The 27,056-nt window shown below is 35.6% G+C and overlaps 1 protein-coding gene across 1 annotated transcript; it reads right to left on the bottom strand.

The window, feature by feature from the left end:
* Nucleotides 1-1,436: 1,436 nt before the first annotated feature.
* On the bottom strand, nucleotides 1,437-19,608 carry LOC149265874 (uncharacterized). The gene is made up of 6 exons (XM_089406270.1): nucleotides 19,511-19,608; nucleotides 3,237-3,333; nucleotides 3,003-3,155; nucleotides 2,562-2,903; nucleotides 2,242-2,355; nucleotides 1,437-2,123 (listed from the first exon to the last, which is right to left on the bottom strand). Exons 1-6 carry the CDS (start codon nucleotides 19,606-19,608, stop codon nucleotides 1,872-1,874), a joined length of 1,056 nt encoding a protein of 351 aa, XP_089262396.1. The 3' UTR covers nucleotides 1,437-1,871.
* Nucleotides 19,609-27,056: the final 7,448 nt, after the last annotated feature.

The raw sequence follows: 27,056 nt of genomic DNA, 5'->3' as shown, positions 1-27,056 counted from the left end.
TGTGGTTTAATCTTGTCCCGAAGACGAAGCCGTTTTATTTTATGTGATTTTTACCAGAAATGTTGTTACAAGTAATATGGATCACAAAAATCTAAATTATACAAATATTAATAATGATTGAAAACCCAATTTTTTTTTAATATTTACGTTTTATAATTAACTTATTTTTTATTTTTTAAATTTATATTATTAATTTTATAAATTAAAATTTCAAAATAAATTTAAATTATTATTTTTAAATAAATTTAAACTTTTAAAACTATTTTTTATAATTAAATAAATAATTTATTGAAAGAACACATAATTAAAAAAAAAAGCACTAGTGTGAAAAGGGGAGCTCGAGTGTAAACAATATTTTTTTGTTATTTTGTTAACCGACAAAGCAAAAGAAAGCACTAGTGTGAAAAGGGGAGCTCGAGTGTAAACAATATTTTTTTGTTATTTTGGAAAGTTAACCGACAAAGCTACTAAGATCAAAGAAAAAGACCCAGTGAATTTCGTAAATAGCAGCACAACCTTCGTGAGAACATGTCCTCACGCTCATACAACAAAATAGGAAATAATCAAAGAAGCACTAATAGGAAAAATGATATTTATATATATAGCTTATGAGTTAATTTTAATTTGAGGAGAAAAAAGAATTATATATTTTATTGTAAAACGGATCATTTAAATAAGATTCGCTTATATATTAATTTTTCTATCTAATTAGAATAAAAACTTATTAGAATTGGAATAATCTCAAATTCTTACGAAATTGGTGGGCACTAAGCCCCGTGACACAAATATAATTTTTTTTAAACCGAGCCACATGGCACAAATCTATTTTTTAAATTTATTAAAAGTCAATGCAATCAAACAAACTCCAAATCTAATTTTTTAAATTTATTATAAGTCAATGCAACCTAACAAACTTTGTAACACATTGCAACTTTTGATAAGCATTCCGACAAAGCATATGTTGAGCATATTCCCTTGATAATGAAAATAAAAAAAGTCAACCGTTTTACGATTTTAATAAATAAGCATTTGGCTATTTATCTTGTTTATATGGCTATAATAATTGAATGTGTAACTTACATGCATGAGCACACCAATCTTTCCAAAAAAATCACTTTCTCCTCAAATATATTTGAGTAGTTTTTAAGTGTGATTTTTGGAAAAGTTTTCCAATTTATTTCCCATCTAATTTTTCTAAAACCCTGTAGGGATTTAAGTGTGATTTTTCCAATTTATTTTCCCATCTAATTTTTCTAGAATCAGGTAAAGATTCATGTTTAAAAGATGAACTCTTCATAATAGAAATGCCCCAATAATTTTTCAGTGTGCTGAATAGATATATCCCATATAATTAAAAAAAAAAACTAATTTAAACAACACAAATCAAAATTTAACCACAAATCTTTTCACCAATCTCACCAAAAATCAACCTCAAATTCTATAAAACCACACTTAAAACCTCCGGACATACCTTAACACCACACTTATACCTCCCAACATAGCAACAAACACAAACATATATTGTTTACCATACAAGTAAAGGATTTGAGGGCAATCATGTGAATGCTACTGACGTACGATCTCTTCACAAATATTTATATGAATACTTCCTCACTAGAAACATCGCCGCATGGTGTGCCGTGACGCAAATCGGCCATTCCCTGGACCGGAGCACACATATTGAGCACAGAGCCAATAATGGCTACACCCAAGGCTGCAGTGAAGTTGGAATCTGCCTTTATGAACTCCACACGATGCATGATTGAGGAGTGAACTCATTAATTCTCATCCAATACCTGACTCATCGTTAGGCGCTGTTGGCAAGTGTTGAAAGCTTCCTGCCGCTAAATTACTGGATGCTGCACCTGTAATTATGGATTGAGCCGGTTATCTGTGAGGTCGAGAGTGATTGTGGGGAACGGACTCGAGGTCGATATTCTGGCAGTGCAGGGTATAAACTGATTTCCTCCTACAAAATTTTCTCTATTCATCTCCTTACCAATGAGGCCGTTGGACAAGTCAGCGTCCATAGCAACGACAGCGCCCATAGGACTCAGAGAATGAGTATGTTCGTCTTCGTAGCTTGTTACTACAATTGTGGGGTCTTGGGCGCATCTCTGAACCTGCTCATAATACGCCATCATTTTAACATATTTATATTAGCAGACAGCCTTGCATGTATTTCATAGGCAATGAGAATATTCAGAGAAGATTTCTTTCTGAAAAAGGACGAGATCAAACCTGTTTTTTAACTGGGCAACTGGGCGCCATAGCACATCTGTAATAAGATTTCGGACATGGATTGTTTCTTGTCGACTTTTGACCATATTTTCGCCACCGGCAGCCATCGTTTATCTGTTTATGATGGATCACATCAATCCCTTTTTTAACATGACGGAAATCAAGAATGAACGTGCATACATAATCCCATCTAATCCCTGGTTTGATTCTGAGCAATTTGCCATTCCTAGTTAAACATACCAGACTCGGCGGCTTTAAATGGGTTGGGCTAGTCCCAGATAATTATACATTCACATAAGAACTACGAATTCAATTATTACCACGGATGCGTCATATCTTGTCCGCACGGATACGACTCTTTTGGTCACGGTCGTCGTTTGCTCGCCGGAGCTGTTACTGAGCGCCTTATGCTTCTTCTTTGGTGACTCCTCCATCGACGAATTAATCGTCCCATTCTGAAACTGATCCAATCGCATGTGATTTATCTTCCTCTGCTGCTGATCGTCCATAGAGCTGGTGTTCTTCCCAACCTTCTCCCGAACTTGTTCACGAGAATCGGAAGCCTGGTGGGAAACTGCAACCCTGGAGTCGGTATGAACAGATCTTGGAGACAATATTCTGAAATTGAAATTGTCTTCAGTTCCATGTTCTGCACCGAATATCTACGAGATCAAAAGGAAAAAAACATTAAAACTTCTGAGATTCTTGAAGCCTAATTGAATCCCAAGGCTAAATTATAAGCTTCCCAAAACCATAAATACCTGGCTTCCATCAACGCGCATCAAGCGTTGTTTTTCCTTATACTTGATTTGTTTATGCAAGTCGTCATATTTACCAATCATGTACTTCAACATAGAATTGAGCTTGCGATTCTCCTCTTGCATGCGATTTATCTGGGTCAAAAGTATAGTCCTCTGCATGAATTACAAGCTATTCTGTAAGACTCAGTACTGATATTTAGATCATCAATAAATACCTTATTTTTGTGAGAGTACCTTATTTTTGTCCGCTTCCATCTCATGTGCGTTGTTGAAGCTTCTGTGACTCCAGGAAACTCGTTGCAAGAAAAGGAATAAGCCGAGTGGCCTCTGTCTGAGGGTTACGAAAGATATTTATGTTGTTCAGTATATCGTTGAGTAAAACGAATGGCTTCAGACAGATGGCAAGGAAGCCTTGTATTTCCTAATTGGTATACGCCCGCAAAACCGACAAGACTGAATCCAATTGGCAATCAATCGGCATAATGTTGACCATTGACTTGAATAACAGTACTTCTAAGTGAAATGTTACCAAATTTGGAAAGAGTCCTCGCACTTTCTGCATGTGTAATAATTATCAATGAAGAGAATTTTGGTTTGAAAGACCTTTCAAAGTATGATTCCATTCAAAATTCCACATACCGTCTAGGTCGGTGAGCCGTGTTTGTATTTCGTGAGAATAACGTGGTGTCATACTTCTAACTCTAAGTGACATGTTACCAAATTTGGAAAGAGTCCTCGCACTTTCTGCATGTGTAATAATTATCAATGAAGAGAATTTTGGTTTTAAAGACTTTCAAAGTATGATTCCATTCAAAATTCCACAGACCGTCTAGGTCGGTGCGCGGTGTTTGTATTTTCGTGACACTAACGTGGTGTCATCATTCATGGTTTTGATATACATAATCTCTGGTCAACAGTCACTTTGATTACCCGAATCAATTGGGTGTAGTAGACGACAAACCATCACTTTTAAGAATTATTTATAGATTTGGTGAGCATAAATCCTACATTGGAATGCGAATGCTGTAGCCAAGTCAAGGTGCGTCTCCAATCAAAATGTCAAATAAGTCATCCCACATTTAATGAAATTGAAATTGGTTAGTGGATGTTGATCGACAAGTAAGAATACGCCACACGGTAGTTCAGAGCCATATGGTTCAACGAGAATTTTGTGCGGTGAAAGGTTAGGTTTGATGATTTATTAAAAAACACGTTTTCAATTGAACTTAGGCTATTAGTATAAGATTATGGAAACTTATGCAACTCGTAGTTATTAAGTAGTTATAAAATCGAAAAGAGTTCAGTTTAGACAACCTGTTTTACTAAAAAGATAACAACCATTTTAGTCGTGCAAGCTGTCACATTTGTATTTATTTAAATTAAATTAGCAATTGCTTCTAATGGTGTGAGGTACGGGTAAGGTATATTGATGAGTAGATTCGAGAAGTTTATCTCGAGCATATTGTTGAATTCACAGATAAGGTTTATCAAATTTTCTAATGCAAATACCACAAGCCAAATCCATTACTCACAACCTGTGTAAGGGACATCGAAGGAATAGTAGATTTGAGAAGTTCATCTCGAGTACATTGTTGTATGCGTACATAAGGTTTACTAAACTCTCCAATGCAAATGCCACAAGGCAAATCCACTACTCACAACCTATGCAGATTTGAGAAGTTCATCTCGAGCACACTATTGGATGCACACATAAGGTTTACCAAACTCTCTAATGCAAATGCCACAAGGCAAACCCACTACTCACAACCTATGCATGAGGACAAAGAGTTGACAGACCTTGCCCCAAGTAAAAAACTTCAAGTAATTATGAGGTCCCTTTGAGGGGAAACCTTCTCTTTTTAGGTGAAATCCATGGCTTTTATTTCTAATATGATGTCTCAATTACAACAGAACCTGGAGTATATCCAACCAAACCATTAGAGATTGCTATATGTGGGAAGTTAATTCATTGAAGGTTTCCTTATAACATATTATTTCATTAAGAAGGATGTGATAATGCATTAACTTTTAAGCGTTTTGGAGGAGACTTAGGTTTCACTGCACCCTCCACTTCCCATCCCTATTCCTTCAAGCATGTAGTGAAGAATGAGCTATTATCATTTCATTAGAATTTGGAAATTTGTGTTATCACTTTGTGGGTGGTTGAAAGAACCAAGACTCTTAACTATGAGCTCATCATCTACTCCATGGGTTTTATTAATTGCAAATTTTAAAACTATGAAGGATCTTCCAAAAGTGTTCGATGAAGGAACTTAGTTTTAGGGTGGAGAAACCCCCCCCTCCCCGCCCCTTTAACCATGGCTCCTTAAATTTGACCAACCTCCATCATTGTGACAACTACTCTAGTATGTTTAAGACTTCCAAATCTTCCTCTTCACTTGTGGTATTTGACATTAACTTGAAGTTATTGGAAACTCCTTATAGTACTTTGTTAGAATAGATGGAGATTGCATTTCACAAGGTCTTATCACCTTTAATCATATCGATGTGGACCTAAATCATTGTTTATCTAACAAGATACTCACAAAATGGGATGAAATCACTTTTTCCCAGGTGTTAGATTATGAAAGCATAGCTTTCAAATGTAGATCATTCCAGCAAACCAACACCTTTACGAACTCCAATCATCTTCTTATGTCTCTCCTTCATTTAATGGTATTAGGAGAAATGGTAGAGAGTGGAAATTATATATATATATATATATATATATATATATATATATATATATATGAACCAAATTGTAAACAATACTCAAAGCAGCCATAAACAATATTGATAGAGAAGATACCTAGTTGAAAACAAAGGAGCATATTCTGGCTCCACTCCCCTCCCCCGTCGTAGCTATGGGGAGAAGGATATAGCTTAATTCTATTGAATCCCTTCAGGGTTTAGAGGACCTCCATCAATTGGAAAATTTAAATGAAGAAAATGAGGCATAATGTATACCTTAGGCATACAATTGTGAGCATTTGATTCCTTTTGGAAAAATTAGTCTTAATAAGGACTTCGTCATCGCATGTGAACAAATTTTAGTGGATTGACATCCAAAAGGTGATTTCTACACTTGCCTACCAACCATTTATATCTCAATATGCTTTTTTGTTTGTAGCCCAATTTGAAAGGGGAAGATAAACCAATATATTACTACTAATCAGTAGACACCAATTAGATGAAATATATTTCAATTGAATAGTCATATAGTTCAATATGACTAGCTTTGGAGTAATGATGAACATAATTAGCTATAGGAAATAAAAACTATATAATGTTAGTGATGAGAAAACCATTGTAAAACTAATTATTTAACTTATAAAACTACAATGTTATCTTATTAAAAAATCAAAACTCTTTATTATGTGATGAAAAAGTTGAATATAATTTTTCTAATCCATATATAATCAACATATAGAATAAAGTATATATTTATATATGTGGATGGAAAATATTAAATATATTGGTTAAATTCACATTTTGAATTAAAAAAATAAACCGTATGTCTTGAATGATCCGTAGATTTTAAAAATAACAATAATTAACGATAAAAACTTAATAAATACCCTTCAAATTTAGCCCGTTTGACTTGGCTTGCAAACTTGATCCAAGGAAATGTTAATGTGGCTTTCATTCAGAGAGGGAAAATTTGTTTCTACAAGTTATTAAAGAAATTTTAAGGTAAAAATGGGCCTCAAAACAAAAATGTACAACAAAAATCCACTTTTTAAGAATGAGTAGGATTCAATATGATGCTGTCAACCATGGGGATGATTCACTATTTTTGGATTAAAATGGTAAAATGATAAAAAAAAAGAGAAAAAAAATACTTTTTTCAACTCATATTTTAAACTTATCTCCCTACGATTTTACTCAAATTTTGAGAAGGAGCACTTATTGGATGTGAAATTTAATTTTGCATCCAAAGAGTACCTATGTTGCATACTCTCGATGGACCCTACTACACAAAAAATGTGAAATACATGAGAAAACATGATTATAATCACATTTTTTCATATATTTCACATCTTTTGTGTATTAGGGTCTATTGAAAGTATGCAGGATAGGTACTCCTTGGATGAAAAATTAAATTCTGCATCCAAAGAGTGTCCCTGCTCAAAATTTGAGTAAAATAATATGGAGATAAGTTGAAAATATGAGTTGAAAAAGTAGTTTTTTTTCTTTTTTCCCTCCAAAACATGATGACATAATTGAATGTCGTTTGCATAGAAATTTGACAACATTGAATGAAGATGAAATCTCTTAACGCAACAAGATATTTTTGAGCAGCAACAAATTAACATCGATTTCTGAGTCTTGTAAACATCTACATGTTTGTTCATTGGTAATGATGTTCAACATAGATTTAACTATAATTGCAATAAGGGTAATAGGAAGAATGGCCTCTCTTAAGGTTTTGAATTTGTGTAAAACTTCAAAAAAAAAACACATTTCAGTAAATTTTCTATAAAAACTTATCAAATATACAACTCCAGATAAAAGGAAACCAACAAAAATATAAAAACTTATGAAATATACAATTCCAGATAAAAGGAAACCAACAGAAAACATAGAATTCTGGAGAGTTTATATGTAAACTTCACAGTTTTTATTTTCACACTTTTCATCGTCTAACCAAATTCTGCTGAGTGTAATAAAATAAAATGAAAAATGCCCATGAAAAACATTCTAGCCACAATGATGCTGGTTCACTCAGAAAATGCTTTGCTCCTCTGATTTTTTTATTATTGAGCCCATATATGGGAGACATATAACCCAATTTTCTACATCGTGGCCTGAGACTGGCTTGGTTTCTTGTTCAAAACCAATAAGAATGCAACCAAAATTATTAGAACAAACTCGGTTTTGATCATATTTGGTTCAAGAATTGGCTGCTTCGTTTCTCATTCATGGGTGGGCCGAGAAAACTATATTGAAAACTGTATCGATCAGGTTCATCCCGGGGAAGTTGAAGTTGATCCCTGGTCAGAGTTTATTACCCAGAAGTTGCGAGCGGGCATAGGACCTATGAAAGCCTGTTTCTTATATGTTCATGATGGGTTTAAGTATTAGGTATACCCTTAATGGGTCAGGATTCATTGATTTGATGGGTCATGATTCATTTCAACCTGCAGCACAAGAAGGTTAGCAGAATCACTTGTCTCATATCATAATCACCCGCCTTATGCTTTGAGGGAAGGTCAGTCGTGTGATTCATTGTGTGATCTATTTCATTATCTCTACAACTAGGGGGAGTGACAGAAGAAACAACTTCGACTATGGGGTTTAACATTTGAGAGTGATAAGGTGGTGGTAGGGAAGCTAAAATGGGTTCTAAAACTGAGTCTACTGTGGGTGCTTTTGCTATCTCCTTATAGGCTATCTCCGTTGTTTTCACTCGATCAACGGATCATCAACTAGTGGACTCAAATCCCCAATGATAGGCCCATAAGAACTCAGTCAATATCAATCGAGCTGAAGGATCTTTGTAACGGTGAGTAAATTACCCAATGCCAATGGTATACTCAATCGACTGGCTCTAGTTCAAATGTCGGTGCTTCTGTCTTCACTTCACGTGGCGTCTATGGTTCTATCTTCACTGTGCATGGTGTCCGTGCCTGTTCTTCCACAACCTTAACTTCTGGCTATGAAACTACTTGCTTTGTTGCCTCTCTCAGTAATTTTCTGGGAATTCAAGCAATCGAGCCCATTCAGTAGTATTCCAGTAGAGATATCTAGGTCCTTTTTTCCAATTAGATAGAAAAAGTAGTAGAAATTGGAGAAATAAAGGTCAGTCATGCCTTCACGCTTGTTTTGGGAGTAATCGGGAAGATATAGATATAGATATATCTAGGTAGCTCTGGAAAATAGACAAATGAAGAGGGGATACAGGGTCACAACCACAGTACATCAGTTGGTGCGAAGCGCCGGTATGAAACAGGTGCGATAGGACAGATTGGATCACCTTTGATAAGCTTCATAGAAGCAACAAGTTATATATATGATCTTAATAGAATTATGGTGTGGCTCAAAAATATGTAGCTAGCAAGTGCAAGAGAGGTTTTGTGTTGACTCTAGTCATCTCTTGGCGACACCTTCCTGCTTTTCGAACCAATCAAATATTCTCAACTAAGAAATGACTTTGTCCATCCCATGCGAATGACAACATTGGAAACATGCATTTAGCATCCTTCTTTTGAGGAACTCTTTGGTTTTTATAGTGTTTTCGCAGCGACAATCGAAGCCAAGATAACTGACTAATTTGTTATAATAAAAAGAGATCATGTGCTGTTGTTCATCCTCCTAGGCTTCTTCTTTGATAATCGAGCCAAGCAAGGGTTTTCGATCAGACTCTATTCGTTTGATTTTGGCCTTAATTCGGCGTATCAGAGTGAAGAGACCCAAAGCATCCACGGAATAACTTCTGACTATAATGCCTAGAAAAAGGAAAGAAGTTCCTAGACCATGAACGAAGATGGATAGGCTCAACAAAATATCTGAAATAAATGAAATATCTGCAATAAATGAATGAAGTTTATCGACTAAAATTTTATGATAGATCAGCTTCACTCCACAAACACCAATCAGTAAGTCATCACCATAGCGAACATAATGGACTTAAGAGCACCCCGATAAAAAAATATTCACCTGCACATCCAACTGGTGCATGTATATATATTCATTAGAACTGGCGATAGGGGGCTGCCTGATAGAATTCCCTTGTTCGTTCCTCCATAATGATTTCCAACCTTGTCCCCGCCTTAATGAATACAGATATAAGAATGAGTAGGCGGAAATAGCCAATGAAATAGTTGGGTGTGTGGAAGATGGTCGAAGCACCCCACTACATTAGAGGAGATGAAATAGTTGATGTCTTTCCAACTTAATATTTCCCAAGAGCATGTCATGGTTCCTCTTTCCTTTCTGAACCCATGTGAGCAGTTATGAAAGACCAGCTCAAAAAGCTCATTTGACACTGTAGCTAAAGCTTCCATTACTATAATGTATTTTGGGTTTAGAATGGTTATAGGTCAAAACTTGCCAGGCCTTTCTGGTTTGGGTATGAAGATATTGTATAAGGGAGGACCCTGAACGAAGAATCGTGATGATATGATATAAGGGGAGCTCTTAGGATCTGTTTATATTCTGCCTCGTCAATCTCATACATATCTTGTTTTGTATCAATATTATGTTCGGGATACAAGGTTGTGATTTCAGAAACAATGAAAGGGAAAATACGAAGAAATCAGCCATGTCTAGGATATTGCAGGAAAATCAAAGTTTAGAGTACTAAGGTGTGCAAGCAGGCTCGACTCTAAAGGAGAGGGTCCTTACTTACCTGAATCTGCCTGACCTGAGTATGTTTGACATGGAATCTGCCTCACGTGACCTCACCTTACCTTACCTGAACCTACCCTGACCAAAGCCTGCCTGACCTAAGTCTGCCTTCTTACCCAGTGGTAGAGACCCTAGTAGCTGATTCATTAGCTCGAGTTCAAGTTCGAACAAAAATCCCACCGATAAATGGAATAGATGCTTGCTTGGATTTGCCTCTCCTAGCTTTCCCTTTGACTTTGAGACTGTAAATGGTAAGAGTTGTGATTTGATGTATGAATATGATTTATTCTTTGTTGTCTTCTTCGCACTACAGGTTCCGTTGATAGCTCTGTAATTGGTTACACTGGAACAATATATTAAAGATGAAACTCGGCATTGCACTTAGAGGAAGCCTCAACAAACCAAAATCAAATCACTATGATCCTTTGGTCCCTCATCTGCTGTCATCCTCCCATCCCTCATCTGTTGTCATCCTCCCGTTTTCCCATCTCCCATATGTTGTCATCCTCCCATTTTCCCCATCTACGGTTCCTGACAGCATAGCGACATGCACTGACCACACCTAGAAATTATTTATCAACCACCCCGTTATAATAACATAAGTCTTTACTCATAATAACATAACATTTAATACTTGTAAATTAATGTTAGTATTAGTTCACAATTGCGTTTATACTTGCGAAATAAGAACGAAACAAATGCCTATAATATATGGTTATAGTTTCTTCCCCTCAGGAATAGGCCAAATAAGATGATGGAATGTAATGCAATATGATCAACACATGCAAAGTTATGGTTAGTGCATAGCAGATCAGGAACTAAGCAGCTTCAACTAATGCTGAACAAAACATTTCGATTCCTATATTCCCATGCCAGATGGCAGGGACTAATAAAACATTTACCAATGAATTTACAGAAAATTTAATGAAACTTGTACATTTTTCGCTCTACAGACGGTCCTCCATAGTTTCGATATGCGAGGATTCTAGAAAGATATCATGTACCGAAGGTTTCACTTTCTGGATCAATAGAAAAGCACTTGACCATTTTGGAAATAATAATTACTTTAGCATGAAGATGTAGCAAGATCTAAGTAGAGTGATGTATGAAAAGGTAAGTAGGGTGATGTATTAAGAGACAATTTGAGTTAATTGTAGTTTAGGTTTAGAGTGCTAGTTAAATTAAGTAAAAAAAATTAAAATTCAACTTTATTTTAAGAAAAATTAAATATAGTATATATTTGCATATTAAAATTACTTTAAATGAACTACAATATATATTGTTTTTGTGTTTCAATTTTTATCTTTCCTTCTCTTCTTTTCCATCAAATAATTTAAATGAATTAACTGGTGCAGTTGTGAGAGGGCATGATCGCTATGATGGGTTTGATGATAGTAGGGTAGATTCAATAAACCTGGAACTCACAACGTATATTAATGCTCCTCTCGTGGGAGTCATAGCTAAGCTCCACAACAACAACATGGAATCACTAATTTAAATCCAAAAGGTTATGGTAGTAATTATTTTTTGGGAAGCATCTGGATAGGGGATCCTGAATTAATCCAAATATTGTAGCCTTCTTGCATAGTAATAACCCATAACCATCCCAATGCAACAGGCAGATCAGCAACACAGGAGCACATTGTAGCAACACAGACGTATGGCACGACTTAATTGAAATGATTGAATGAAATGGAAAGAGGAACGAAACAAGGTAAGGTTTCTCGGAAGGGAAAATTCCATTGAATTTAAATTTATTAAATTAAAAACCAAAGAGTGAAAATTCTCAATATTAGGGTTTCAAATAAATTTTAACAAATTCCAACCATCCACGAGATTGTTCAGACATGCCATAGCATGATATTCTAATTTGGGTGGGGAAATAAATTTTAATGAATTTGATTTAGAAATATTTGAATCTTGGCGGGGAGGATGACAATATATTTCTGACCGTTATATAAACAGTGACAACAATATTCTGATTCCAACCTTGGTGGGGAGTATGACAATAGTATTTTAGCATGATATTTGAATCTTGGAGAGGAGGATGACAACAGTATTCTGATTCCAACTCTCGTGGGGAGGATGGCAATAGTATTCTAACAACTATATAGACAGTAACAACAACCCAGATGGGGAGGACGAACAATGGTATTCTGACAGCGATATAGACAATAACAACAACCTTGGTAGGGAGGATTACAATAGTATTCTGACAGCTATATAGACAGTAACAACAGTAGAAAGCATGAGATTAGAACTATACAGACAATGACAATAGTATTATGAGGAATCACTTAATACAAACAAACATAACATAGTATGAGATTTAAACCCTGATGAGGAGAAGGACAAGCGACCGTTCCCACCACATACCTGCACTCTCTTGACTACACTGCTATTGATTTATTTGTATGTGTATAACAATGCATTGGGTATGTATTTGTGTAACAGTGTATTAGATGCATTGAATAGAGTGCCTAGTCGAGACTCATGTAATCCAAGTTTGGTGAAACATACGAGACCCAACTGCTTCGGATGGGTTTGGGCTAGTCCCATGTAATTATACATTCACCAAAAAAATATGAATTCGATTATTACCATGGATGCATCAGATCTTGTCCACACAAATATGATTCTTTTGGGCACATTCGTTGTTTGCTCGTCTGATCCCTTGCTGAGTGCCTGACACTTTTTTTTGGTGACTCACCCATGGATGAATTAATCATCCCATTCTGAAATTGATCCGACCGCAAGTGATTTATATTCCTCTTATTTGAAGGTAGTTTCTGATCGCCCGTAAATCTAGTGTTCTTCCCATCCTTTTCCCCAACTCGTTCATGAGAATCAGAAGGCTGCTGGGAAACTGCATGGTTGGAATCGGTATTAATAGATCTTGGACACAATATTCTGAAATTCAAATTGTCTTCATTTCAATTTTTTGGACCAAAATAAAAAGAACATTAGAACTTCTGAGATTAGGGAATCTTAACTGAATACCAAGGCCAAATCATAAGCTTCACAAATCGTTAAATACCTTACTTCCATCAACACACGTCAAGTGTTGTTTTTCCTGATACCTGATTTTCTTCTGCAAATCGTCATAGTTACTAATCATGCGCTTCAACATGGAGTTAAGCTTGTGATTCTCCTCTGCCAGGCGATTGATCTCGGTGACTAGTATACTCATCTGCATGACTATTAGAAATTGTAATTCTCCCGCATGCAGAGTTAGCTAAAACATAGAGAGTCAGTTAACTGAGTGATTGAGGGTTGAGTGTTGAGTCAAGTCGAGTTAAGTGATAGATGACTTTTAGTATGTGGTTGCATGTGATTGCATGTCAAGATATTTTAGGCAAGTAGCTAATTGGAAAAGGATAAATACCCTTCACTGGGTTCATGGTAAGAATCATGTTTTGTGTGATCAATAGAAGAGCCACAACTGGTGTTTTATGTGTGAATTATTTGTGCTTTGTTCCCTACACCTTTCCAACAAATTGGTATCGGAGCGAGGTTATATAGAGCAAAGAATAAAAAATTAGGAGCAATCTGTGTGAGAGGAGAAATATATGTATTCTCATAGTGTTTGAGCATTCACACATACTACAGTTATACACAGGGCATTCAAGCTCACTAGAGTGGTGGCTAGGGTGTAAGCGTAAGAGACAAACGTTCAATTCCGGAAACAATTTCTTCTAATTCAGTTGGAATATCTTCTTGTATTTTGTATCTATTATCACTCATCTACCCCCAAAGTTATATACTATGCTAAATTAACAGAACCGCTAATTTAGCCGCAATCGCCAAATGCCTTATAAACCCTCTAAACATCGCATATCGCAATCGCAAACTCACCGGGTATGGTTCCTTTACTTATTAATGTTGTGATGCGATATTTATCGGCTTGCTCTGTATCGCATGTTGCATTTCGCAACTCCATCGGCCAAGTCATTCACTCTTAAACCTTGCGATGCGATATTAAGCAACGGTCCAACAGTCAACATCAACAACGATCTGACGATCACTGTGATATCACATGGATATGATGCGACGATACTGCCTCACGAAATTGATAGGCTTATAAACCCCAAATTATAATGGTTCAGGTCTAGACTTGAGATTAACGCCCAATGACAGAGGTTTTCAGAATCTACGGCTCGCGGGACTTCGATTAACACAAAGTTTAATAACAGGGTCAACCCCCGCTGTTGACTATGCCACAATGCATTGAAAATGAAATCAATGGTTAATAATGAGTGTGGGACTTCAGTCCTAGATCAAGAATTCACGCACTTCTAACCCCGTAGTCGCTAATACACAACAAAATCAAGTTAAATGTGATCACACAGAACAATAGAACTCTGAGGTTTAAACCAAACTAGAAATTCAAAGATACACAGAAACACTACGGAGGGACACGACACCTCCGGGATTGACTAATTTCACACAAAAAATACACAAAGTTATGTTTTCTGCAACTTAATCTTATATAGCCAAAACAAGTCGAATCAGTCAAAATCCCCTTCCAATGATTCAGAACTTACATAAGTACTAGTTCATTAACAACTAGATCCTAAATCAAAGGATCGAACTGACTAATCCTATCTAATCTGCAAGATATTCTCCTCGAGAATCTCCACTACAACTAACTACTTGAATTTATTACATGATAATCCAAATCCTAGATTCTAGTTCAAATCCTAACTAGAAAGCTTTGTAAATTGACAGCTAAAGGATCCCACTCCTTTGCTTGTAAACTTTTTTTGTATTTTTGGAATAATACGAAGCCTTTTATCTTTAAGCCTCATGCTCTTGCATTGGACTCCTAAGGACAAAATTCTTCATGGGCTCCTGTCCATGAGCTCTTCTACAGAACTGTCCAATTTCTATAGCGTGGCATCTATCACCTAGGCAGCATCAACAATTGGTTGATCTTTCCACTTGACCAAATATTCAAAATACTCATGTCCCCTTGTCTTCTTCAACAATTTCTTGTCTAGAATCCTCTATGGTTGCAATTCCTTTGTTGTAGGTAACTGTTTTACCCAATCAATTTCTTATTTCTCTTGATCTTCAGCTGTGTCATTTGCATTTTCACCTTCATACCTGTACAAATCAACAACATTGAAAATTGGGGATATTCCAATATCAGGGGGTAATTCAATTTCATATGCATTTGCAGAAAATTTTCTCAAGACTCTGCATGGTCCAATTTTCTTAAACTTTAGTTTATTATACTCCATTTTTGGAAACCTTTCCTTTCTCAAGTGTGCTAAAACCAAATCTCCAACTTCAAAGTTAACTTCTCTCCTTCTCAAGTCTTCTCTCTTCTTGTACTTTATGTTGCTGTCCTGTAACGGTTGTTTTACCTGTTCATGTATTTCTTGCATCTCTGAAGCAAAATCTTTGCCTTCAACCCTTCTCACCTCAACTTTTCCCAAATTTCTTAATTCAGACACTCCTCTTGGGTGCATTCCATAAACTATATTGAATGAACTCTGCCCTGTACTCCTGTTAGGAGAGTCATTATATGCATATTCAACCTATGCCAATACTTAATCCCATTGTTTTGGATGTTAACCTGTAAGACTTCTCAGAAGATTACCCAAGCTTCTATTTACAACTTCAGTCAGTCCATCCGTCTGAGGATGATAAGCAGAACATAAACTCATTTTAGTTCCAAGCTTCTTCCATAATGTCTTCCAAAAATGTCCAACAAATTTGGAGTCTCTGTCTGAGACAATACTCTTAGGTAACCCATGCAATCTTACAATCTCTTTAAAAAACAGATTAGCAATGTGAGTAGCATCACTGGTGTTATAACATGGAATAAAATGTGCCATTTTTGAAAATCTGTCAACCACAACATAAATTAAACCATTTCCTCTTTGAGTCTTTGGTAAGCCCAAAACAAATCCATGCTTACCATATCTCAAGGTCTATCTAGAATAAGGTAACGGAACATACAACCCTGTGTTTTGGTTTCTTCCTTTTGCATACTGATAGACTTTACAATTTTTCATGTACTTCTCCACTTCAGTCCTCATCTTCGGCCAGAAATAAAACTCGTTCAACTGCTCATAAGTCTTGTCTGCACCAAGATGTCCTGCAAGTCCACCACTATGCTTCTCCTTGATTAAATTTTCCCTCATAGAACAATTTGGTATGCACAACTGATTTCTTTTAAACAACAACCCATTTTGCAAGAAATAATCAAGCCACTTACTTTTGTCTAACAAAACAAGATTTTTACAAGCTTCAAATGCCTCTTTAAAATCTAAGTCTTTTTCATACAATTCCTTAAGAAAATCAAAACCCAACACTTGAATTTGACTTTCTTGAAGTAGTATGTTTCTTCTACCTAAGGCATCTACTACTTTATTTGATTGGCCATTTATATGCTTCAAGACAAAATTAAAACCTTGAAGATACTCACCCATTTGGCATGTTTCTGATTAAGCTTTGGCTGTTGCATAATGTATTGAAATGCATGGTTGTCTGAATAAAGTATAAACTCTTTAGACATCAGGTAATGTCTCCACTTCTTCAATGACTGCACAACTGCATAAAATTCATTATCATAAAAGGAATATTTATTCTTTGATTCATTCAATTTCTCACTGAAATAAGCTACAAGTTTGTCCTCCTGACTCAAAACAGCTCCAATGGCTTCTCCATTGGCATCACACTTTACTTGAAAAGGTTTATTAAAATCAGGCAAAATCAAAATAGGTTTTTCAGTGATCTTCCTTTTCAACAGCTGAAAGTTCCTTTCTGCTTCAGCAGTCCATTTAAATGGTTGTTTATCTTTCTTTATAGTGTCAATAATAGAAGCATTGATCTTACTAAAGTTCCTAATGAATTTTTTATAAAAACTAGTAAAACCATGAAAACTTCTTACCTCAAAAACACTTTTTGGCGAAGGCCACTCTATGATTGCCTTGATCTTCTCTGGATCCATCTTTAATCCATCAGCAGAAACAACAAAACCCAAATACACCAATTCTTCCTTCATGAATGAACACTTATTTAAATTTAGCAGTAACTTCTCTTGCTGCAACCTTTGTAAGACATAATTCAGATGTCTCATGTGTTCCTCCTTAGACTTGCTCTAAACTAATATATCGTCAAGATATACTATTACAAATTTAGCAATAAATTCCTTAAAAACTTCATTCATAAACCTCATGAATGTACTAGGTGCATTTGAAAACCCAAAAGGCATTACCAACCATTCATACAATCCTTCATTTGTTTTAAAAGCTGTTTTCCATTCATCCCCTTCTCTAATCCTTATTTGATGATACCCACTCAATAAATCTAGCTTTGTAAAATATCTTGCTCCACCCAAACAATCCATCAAATCTTCAATTTTAGGTAAAGGAAATCTGTACCTGATTGTTATCTTATTGATTTCTCACGAGTCAGTGCACATTCTCTAGCCTCCATCCTTCTTGGGCTCAACATTTTTGGCACTGCACAAGGACTCAAACTCTCTCTAACCAGTCCCTTGTCTAAGAGTTCCTGAACCTATTTCTTGATCTCTTCATTTTCTGTCGGAGTCATCATGTAAGATGCTTTATTAGGTAGATTTTCTCCTGGAATCAAATCTATGTGATGACTAATTTTTCTAATGGGTGGTAACTCATCAGGGAAATCATCTACAATGATATCACAATAATTGTCCAGCATCTCTTGAATTTAAATTGGTAAATCAAAAACTTTTGTGGAAGTAATTATTACCTTAGGTTCGCAAATCAATGCAAAACTTACCTCATCTTCCTCCATTTGTTGTAAGTACTCCTTTCCACTCAGCAAAAGGGTCTTTGGTTCAGGTTTCTTCAATGTATCTTCTTCTTCTATTGGCAACAATGTATGATTAACACCATCTTTGCTGAATTTGTAGGTGTTCTTCTTTCCATCATGCATAGCTCCTCTGTCATTTTGCCAAGGTCTTCCAAGCAATATGTGACATACATCCATAGGCATCACATCACACAAAATTTTATATTTATACTTTCCCAACTGCAACTCCACTTCACATTGTTCATTTACTAACAACTGATGTCCCTTTTGTAGCCATAACACCTTGTAAGGTGTTGGATGTTTCTTTGTCTTCAATTTCAACTTCTCCACCACTTTTGTAGAGACCAAATTATCAATGTTGCCACTATCAATTATCATCTGACAGCATTTTCCTTGAACCTTGCACACACTCTTGAACAAAGCCTTCCTTTGTGCTGGTTCAATAACTTCCTTTCCTGGCTTTAACAATACTTTGTTAACTACCAAAGATTCTCCTCTCTCTGGTACATTTTCTTCTTCTGTCATTGTTGTTGCTTTCTCTTCAATCTGAGCAACAATTTCATTTCTCTGAGGTGTTCCCGCATTTTCTAGGCACTCATAGGCTTTGTGTCCTGCTTTTTACATCTGTAACATCTAACTTCTCTTCCTCTACCTCTTCCTCTGGAAAAACTCCCTCTGCCACTTGCATCACCCCCATGGGTGCATGCTGACTTGAGATGCTACTAGCTCCTTCTTTAGGTGTTGTAGATCTTCCTCTACCACCTTGTCTTCCCCTTCCTTGGAAAGTACCCCTATTTTTCGCAGACTGCTTCCTCATGAGTTTTTCTTCAGCCTTCAGTACCATATGATAAGCCTCTTCTACTGTTTTAGGAGACAGTACACTTATCTCATCTTGAATGTCCATTCTAAGACCATTTACATATCTGGAAACCTTCTCATCTGTATCTTGGATTTGTCCAGCTCTTATGCTCACCTTGTAGAATTCCTTTGTGTATTCCTTTACTGTCATAGACCTCTGTCTAAGATTCTGCATCTGTCTAAATAATGTTTGCTGGTAATCACTTGGCAGAAACTTACCTTTCAGTTTTGCCACCATCTTATTCCAATTCTTAATTGGTTGTTTTCCAAGTCTTCTTCTTTCTACCTGCACTCCATCCCACCAAAGTGCTACATGTCCTTTCAACTTCGTGACAACAAACTTCACCTTCTTTTCATCCTCTGTTTCTTCATAATCGAAGAATTTCTCCATGTCATTTATCCAGTCTATCAGCTCCTCAAGATTTAATCCTCCTGCATAAATTGAAACCTCAGTTTTGGGTCTAGATGTGGATTTCAACATTGACTTAAAGAACCTCATCTCAGGAGTAACTTCTATAGGTTCCTCCTCTTCTGCAGCTTCAACTTCAGGTTCACTGACATCACCAGCATCTGCATCTCTCCCTATTTCCATTGCTTCTAATCTAGCTTGCATCTGTTGCATAGTTTTCATCACTTCAACATTTGCAACGGGTCTTCCTCTTCTACCATGTCCTCTTCCAATTCTAAAAGCCATGGTGGATTTCTTTCTCTTATCCTTAAGACCTTGTTCAATGTCAGTAGGCTACTCTAATATCACAAATGGTGGCCGGGGTGCAGGCGTAAGAGACAAATGTTCAATTCCGGAAACAATTTCTTATAATTCAGGTAGAATATCTTATTGGATTTCATGTGTATTATCACTCATCTACCCCCAAAGTTATATACTCTGCTAAATTAACAGAACTGCTAATTTAGCCGCAATTGCCAAATGCCTTACAAACCCTCTAAACATTGCATATCACAATCGCAAGCTCACTGGGTATGGTTCCTTTACTTATTAATGTTGTGATGCGATATTTATCGGTGCGCTTCGTATCACATGTCGCATTTCGCAACTCCGCCAGCCAGGTCATTCACTCTTGAACCTTGCAATGCGATATTAACCAATGATCCAACGGTCAACATCAACAGTGATCCGATGGTCACCGTGATATCGCATGGAGATCTATGCGACGATACCACCTCATGGAACCGATAGGCTTATAAAGCCCAACTTATAATGGTTCAGGTCCAGACTTGAGATTAACTCCCGATGACAGAGGTTTTCAGAATCTATGGCTCACTGGACTTCGATTAACACAAAGTTTAACAACAGGGCCAGCCCCCGCTGTTGACTATGCCACAAAGCGTTGAAAATGAAATCAACGGTTAATAACGAGTGCGAGACTTCAGTACGAGATCAAGAATTGACGCACTTCTAACCCCACAGTCGCAAATACACAGCAAAATCATATTAAATATGATCTCACAGAATAATAGAACCCTGAGTTTTAAGCCAAACTGGAAATTCAAAGATACACAGAGGCACTGCGGAGGGACGCGATGCCTCTGGGATTGACCAATTTCACACAAAAAAAACATAGAGTTATGTTTTCTACAACTTAATCATATATAGAGAAAACAAGCCAAATTAGTCAAAATCCCCTTCCAATGATTCAAAACTTACATAAGTACTAGTTCATTAACAACTAGATCCTAAATCAAAGGATCGAACTAACTAATCCTATCTAATCTGCAAGATATTCTCCTCGAGAATCTCCACTACAATAACTACTTGAATTTATTACATGATAATCCAAATCCTAGATTCTAGTTCAAATCCTAACTGGAAAGCTTTGTAAATTAACAACTAAAGGATCCCACTCCTTTGCTTCTAAACTTTTTTTGTATTTTTGGAATAATATGAAGCCTTTTGTCTTTAAGCCTCATGCTCCTGCATCACAGAGAGCCGCATTACTCGTGGTGGACTTACACTGATACTTACACCGATCTGCATGCACGTGGTTTCTGTGATCTGCACTTATGCGGTTTCCGTGAAGTTTTAAAATGTTAAGCACTAACGTTGATCTCATGTTCGTGCAGAGCATTAATCGCATGCAATCCTCACGAGAGGCAAAATGTTTTAAAATTCAAATTCAAGTTTTCATATAACATTAAGACTATAACGTGAAGGTTTTTTATTGGAGCATGAAAAGGGTTCAAGTCCAAGATGCATGGGAAAGCAACCACATATGGTCAACAATCACGTGAAGGTTTCAAATGATCTTTTGAGAAAGGTTTTTAAAGGGCCGCAGAAGGTTTGAAGTTTTATAAGTTTTATAGGCTTTTTTGAAAGGGATTATTTCGAAAAAGAGTTATTTATAAAGAGTGGAAAGTTGAGTATAAAGGTTTATAAAAGAATTTTTTGGGATTTTTTTAAAGTTTTTTTGTTAAATAAAAAAAAATATAGGTGCCATAGGTTTTTGTTGGAGATTGTTTTTGTGGTTTTGGGAATTTTTATTGGCAAGAGAATTTAGGGCTTTGTAATGTCTGTTCGTCCCTCTACAATTTTTTTGTTTTTTTGTCAAGCATAGCATTTTTTGGGTGAAGATTGTGCCTTACGGAGGGACATATTGAAAATCATACTTTATTTTGGGGGTGATATGGAAGATAGCCTCATGCAATCGGGAAAGAATCTATAAAATAGAGGAAAGACCACAATCATGGGTTGCAAAGCGCGACTGAAGCACATGAAGAAAAGAAATCGAAAAAAGGAGGCAAAGATCATTGCCATGGTTAGAGAGGTTCAAGCTGCAGCCGAGGAATTGAGAAGTCTAGCAGAAGAAAAATAAGAAATCAAGGGTGATTTGTGTAGTTTTGATCTGCTACCACCTCATATGTTTACAGGTGAATATTTTGATCATTGGGTTATCAAGCTGCTAACTTTTCTTAGAGTTAAAGAGTGAATTGAGTATGAATCTAATAACCCATATGATGCAGTATGTGATGTTTTAGCATTGAATTTTATAAAATATGCATTGAATGAGAAGTTTTTGTGCAAGGTAGAAAATGCTACAACTTCCAAGGAAGCATAGAAGATCTTGGAAGCAAAGTTTGGCACAAAGGGGAGTGACATGCAGCAGCAGGTTATGTCACAAGAAAAGATATCAGTCGCAGATCTGAGCATAGATGAGAAAGAATCTGATAGGACAACAGAGCTTGGAGAATCCCACTCAAAAGTGGATGATGGTTGTTAATACCATAAAATTGAAACACATTATGCAAGCATGCATATGGATAAAGAAGATGCAACAAAGATTGCACAGAGAGAAATTGAAGCCTCTGTGTGTAAAACAAAGCAAGAGAAAATAAATTCTCAAGGACTCCACTGTAATGTGGATGATACAGATGATGGTGAATCCGATTGTGATAAGACACATGTGGATGATGACTGCAAAGTTATATGTGAATTCATGAATCCAACCACAACTGATGGATTTGGTGAAGTTGAAATTGTCAATGAAATTGGCAATGAGGACATGCGTGCTCGGGTATCCCACCATAGTGTGGATGAACATTATGTTGATGTTATGCGTGGTTTATTCTTTGAAACAGAGATTGGTGGTGGCAATATGGTAAGCGCAATGTTTGATGAAACATTAAAGGTTGAAGTTTCCACTATAGCAACAAGATATGAAGTAGTATGCGATCTAGCAACAATTGATGATCAATAACAGGATAAAGTGATTGAAGAGTTTTTTATGAGAATATCCACTAATAGTATAATAGTGGAAGACAACCTCCATGCAGTTGAAAAGAAGGAAGATAAAGAAAATGAAGCTCTCACCGAAGAGAGTCTTATTAAAGATGTTTTTAACATTGTTTTTGAATATGTAGGTGTTCATAATAGCATGGGCAAAGAAGTTGAAAGCAAGGTTGTTAATAAGTTTCATGCAGATTTGAAACTCATTGAAGAATGGATTCAAAAACCAATAGGACAAATTGAAGTGAGTCAAACTCATGAATATAAAGCACAAGAAGCAAAACAAAGAAGACAATTTGAAGATGCAATGTTTTGGCAATAGTTTGTGGTTGAACGAATATTTGAAGAGGAAGTTGTAGAAGTCATGATCCAGATTTTTTTCCAAAACAAGTTCAAGACAAGTCAAAGAAAAATTGCATTAGCAACAAGTGAATAAAGCCTACAAGAAGAAAGTTCAACAGAGAATGAAGCAATTTCGAGGATTTAAAATTTGGAAAAAGAAAAAAAGGAAACGCAAAATTGTGAAAGTCTTGAGTCATTGTAAGCTTAGACATAGACCAGCAAGCATGTTTAAGTGATAATCAAGTCAAGTTAAGTTATGTTGAGTCATATAGTCGTAATTAAGGGGGAGTGTTAGAAAATGTAATTACTCCCACATGTGGAGTTAGCTCAAACATAAAGAGTGTGATTGAGAGTTGAGTGTTTGAGTGTTGAGTCAAGTCGAATTAAGTGATAGATGACTTTTAGTGTGTGGTTGCATGTGATTGCATTTCAAGATCCTTTTGACAAGTAACTAGTTGGAAAAGGATAAATACCTTTCACCGGGTTCATTGTAAGAATCATATTTTCTATGATCAATAAAAGAACCGCAACTTGTGTTTTATTTGTGAATTATTTGTGCTTTGTCTCTCCGCCTTTCCAACATAAACTACAAGCCATTCTTTAAGACCCACGACTGCTATTTAAAACATAAATAAATAAACAAAGACCACTGACGGTGAAAATGGGCTTCCATCTCATGCACGTTATTGAAGCTTCAATGTCTCTGTATTGGGGAGTCCGAGAAACTCGTTGCAAGACAAGAATAAGCCGAGTGGCCTGTGTGTACGCCTTTCGAAACATATTTATAGCGTTGAGTATATCGTTGACTAAAACGAATGCCTTCAGAGAGGCGGCTAGGAAGCCTTCTTATTCTTCATTTATCATCCCGACTGGTCATCCCGTGTTGTCAATATCAGTCATGTCCGTCACAGACTGAGAGCTGAGAGCGCAATTTGCAATCGACTTTCTATGGAGGCGATTTTGGAAATTTCGAATTGCCCATCCGCATTATCTTCGCCATAGACTTTAGTCGTGTACTGCAAAGTAAGTTTTTATGAGGGCTCACTTGGTTTTGCTGATTTAAAATTCGGCAAAACGAGAGTTAAAATACTTATTAATATTTTTTCTTTCTTTTTTACAAGTTTTAATTTTAAGTTGATATAAACAGTTAAAAAGAATTAAATAAGATATACTTTTTTATGGTTGGAATGTACATCAATAATAATGAAAAATGTTAAATATTGAGGTATATTTTCTAGAAATATGTCAAATTTTTATAATTAGAGATATAAAGCTTCAAACATGATAACAAATCAAACACTTTATAGATGCCCATATAAGAGGATGTGTTTTATGTATCTATCTCCATACAATGCATGAGGCACCTTGTATTCATATTTTAGACATATCTTAAATCTACTTAACCATTGGAGTAGTTTTGATTGATCTTATTAGGAAATAAGCTTAATTGTAAATTTCAATAAAAGCAAAAATTATGATAGATCTTGAGACCTTTTTTATGGTGATAATTGCATAAACATTCGAAACATTTTAAAAATAATGAAGATACACTACTTTCTTTATAAGCCGAGAACATAAAACACAATATTATTTCATCCATTAGTTATTATTTAGGCTAAGATTTCTATCATTTGGAGTTTCTCAATATCGATACAAAACAAAAAACTAAAAAAATTTTACTCATCACTTGACTCTCAAGTATGTTTATGTTTACGATATTGTTTATTCACTTTACTTCCCAAACAATAGAAAAATTCACGTCAAAGTGGGTGTTATAACATAATCCCTAATGCATGAGTTTAAAGATAACAAAAATTAGGTTTCCTTCCCCTTTCCCTTCTAAATAATACCACCTAGGCATCAAAAATGTTTCTCTAAGAATCAACGCCACAAATAATATTTTATCCTTGATATTGGGCTTTGAATGAGGGGGAAAGAGAACTATCAGGTATTTTCAAAATATTTTTTATGCGAAATATCATCATAATAATGTTATTATTTCAAGAAATAATAAGAAGAAATTGAAAGAGAGTGATAGATAAAGATGTCTGGAATTGAGAAAAGGGGAATGATAATTTTGGAGAAGAGAGTGATGACTTGTTGATGAAAAAAATCGAACAAACAAAATCACAATTCTCGCAATATAATCTCAATTCTAGGTTTTATGATGTTGGTAACTTTATTTTTGTGCAACTTTATATCTAAACTTAATTAAGAAGATGCAAGTTTGAAAATTTTAATGAACCCAATAAGATTTCCCTACTCCCAAAAAATCATTAAATAGTTTTGTGTTAAACAAAGAAAAACTATGCATTATCTTTATAGCTAGCTTCACTAAAACTATACAAGATGAATGATTCTTAACATATTTACATTTAGTTATTAATTATGTTTTGTTCCTGTTAAGTATCTATCATAACAATAATTTTCATTCCACATTTGTAGTTAATCTTACTAATAAGTTCCCAAAGCCGCCACAATTTACACCCATAATTAATTGGTTTGGTGTTTTATATAGCCACTTGAATAAATGCAAATATCAAAGAAAAATGGGCATTAGAGCCATTATGAGATGGGAAAACATTAAATATGGTAACTAAACGTGATATCAATTTAAATATCAACACGGATGGACAATACTTATTATCAACAAATGAATTCAAGTAAAGACAAGGTGAATTAAAGGACATCTCTCAATACTTATCATACTATACATTCCTAGATGTTTACACAACCTCTTGCTATTGAAGCATTCAAGTGAGTAGGCTTTGTAGAAATGGAGAATCTTAATAATGGGTTCTTGTAGGGATTGAAGGTTCCTTCAAAGTTCATGGACATCATGGGTCAAAAGATCTTATCCATGTGGTTCAAGCACATCAACTTTGAGTTGAGGAATGGTAGTTTTTTGTTGCATTTGGAAAAAAATCCCACCTTTACTTTTCTTCTATCACTACCATTAATGGATCTTTGGTCATTGATGTTAGGCATGCAAAGAAGATTTAGCAAACTAATTCCCAGTAATGGGCTTGTCTATTATTGTAGGATTTGTATTCTCATAGTTTGATGATCCTCCATTTTAGTTGTATCGTTTGATGCGATTTGGTTCTCCAAGCATTGGTTAAGGGTTTCAACCCTACTTTGGAAATGGTTTTTGTTGGAAACCTAATCCTTAGGGATTATGGTAAATTGTATTATACACTTGAGAAAGAATATGACAAATCACAAGTGAACTTGAATAGTCATCAAGAGTCTAAGAGAACTTAGAATATGAATCCAAAGGTCATAACATGATGTATTTATATTATCATATTAATGAGAAAAACATGTTGGGTCCCTATAATACTAGTGATTACCCCATTACTATTATAGTTGTATCCCTTATTAATATTGTTGTGCCCCTATTGTCCCCTTATTGTTATTACTGTGCCCCATAGAATCCCTCTATTGCTACTTTTGTGGCTTTATATTATTATTGTTAGGTCGGTCGGGTTATATTGTGACTCCTTAGACTCCTATATATAGAAATGAGGTTTTGTCATTTGTATCCTCCAAGAATTGTTCATTTATGTAATGTAAAGGAGGTTGCCCCCTCGAAGAGGCTAGATTCTAAGGCGTTGATCTATCTTTTCTATCTTTTCTTGAGCTGGTTTCATAACATTTGGTATCAAAGCTTTGGATTCTAGGGTTTCGCTGCTCCAAACAAGTCATCGTGGCATTTTCACTATAACTTTTTTCTGGGACGTTTCAGAAGCTAAAAAAAAACCCGTGTGAGAAGAAAGCGCGCTGAATTTTGGGTCCAAATTTTAGAGCTTTTCGCACTATATTTGCGAAGATATGATCTGAGGAAGTTGGTTTTTTTGCAGACTCCTAAATTATATTCCAAACAGGTGACCTAGGGAAAATCGTCATAACTTTCTCTCTAAGCATCAGATTGAAATTTCATAAGAAGTTGCAGA

Source organism: Pinus tabuliformis, chromosome 6 (assembly GCF_031772625.1).
Source record: "Pinus tabuliformis cultivar Carrire ecotype Pingquan chromosome 6, CPIR1, whole genome shotgun sequence".
Lineage (NCBI taxonomy): Eukaryota > Viridiplantae > Streptophyta > Pinopsida > Pinales > Pinaceae > Pinus > Pinus tabuliformis.
This window is presented reverse-complemented; position numbering and strand designations above follow the sequence as displayed.

Excerpts from the sequence above, each read along its gene's own strand:
- LOC149265874 (XM_089406270.1), bottom strand. The coding sequence starts at position 19,608 with ATGGAAATAGGGAGAGATGCAGATGCTGGTGATGTCAGTGAACCTGAA. Across the intron at positions 3,156-3,236 it reads TGGAAGCGGACAAAAATAAG|AGGACTATACTTTTGACCCA; the intron begins GTACTCTCACAA and ends TAATTCATGCAG. Across the intron at positions 2,356-2,561 it reads CAAGATATGACGCATCCGTG|ATAAACGATGGCTGCCGGTG; the intron begins GTAATAATTGAA and ends CATCATAAACAG.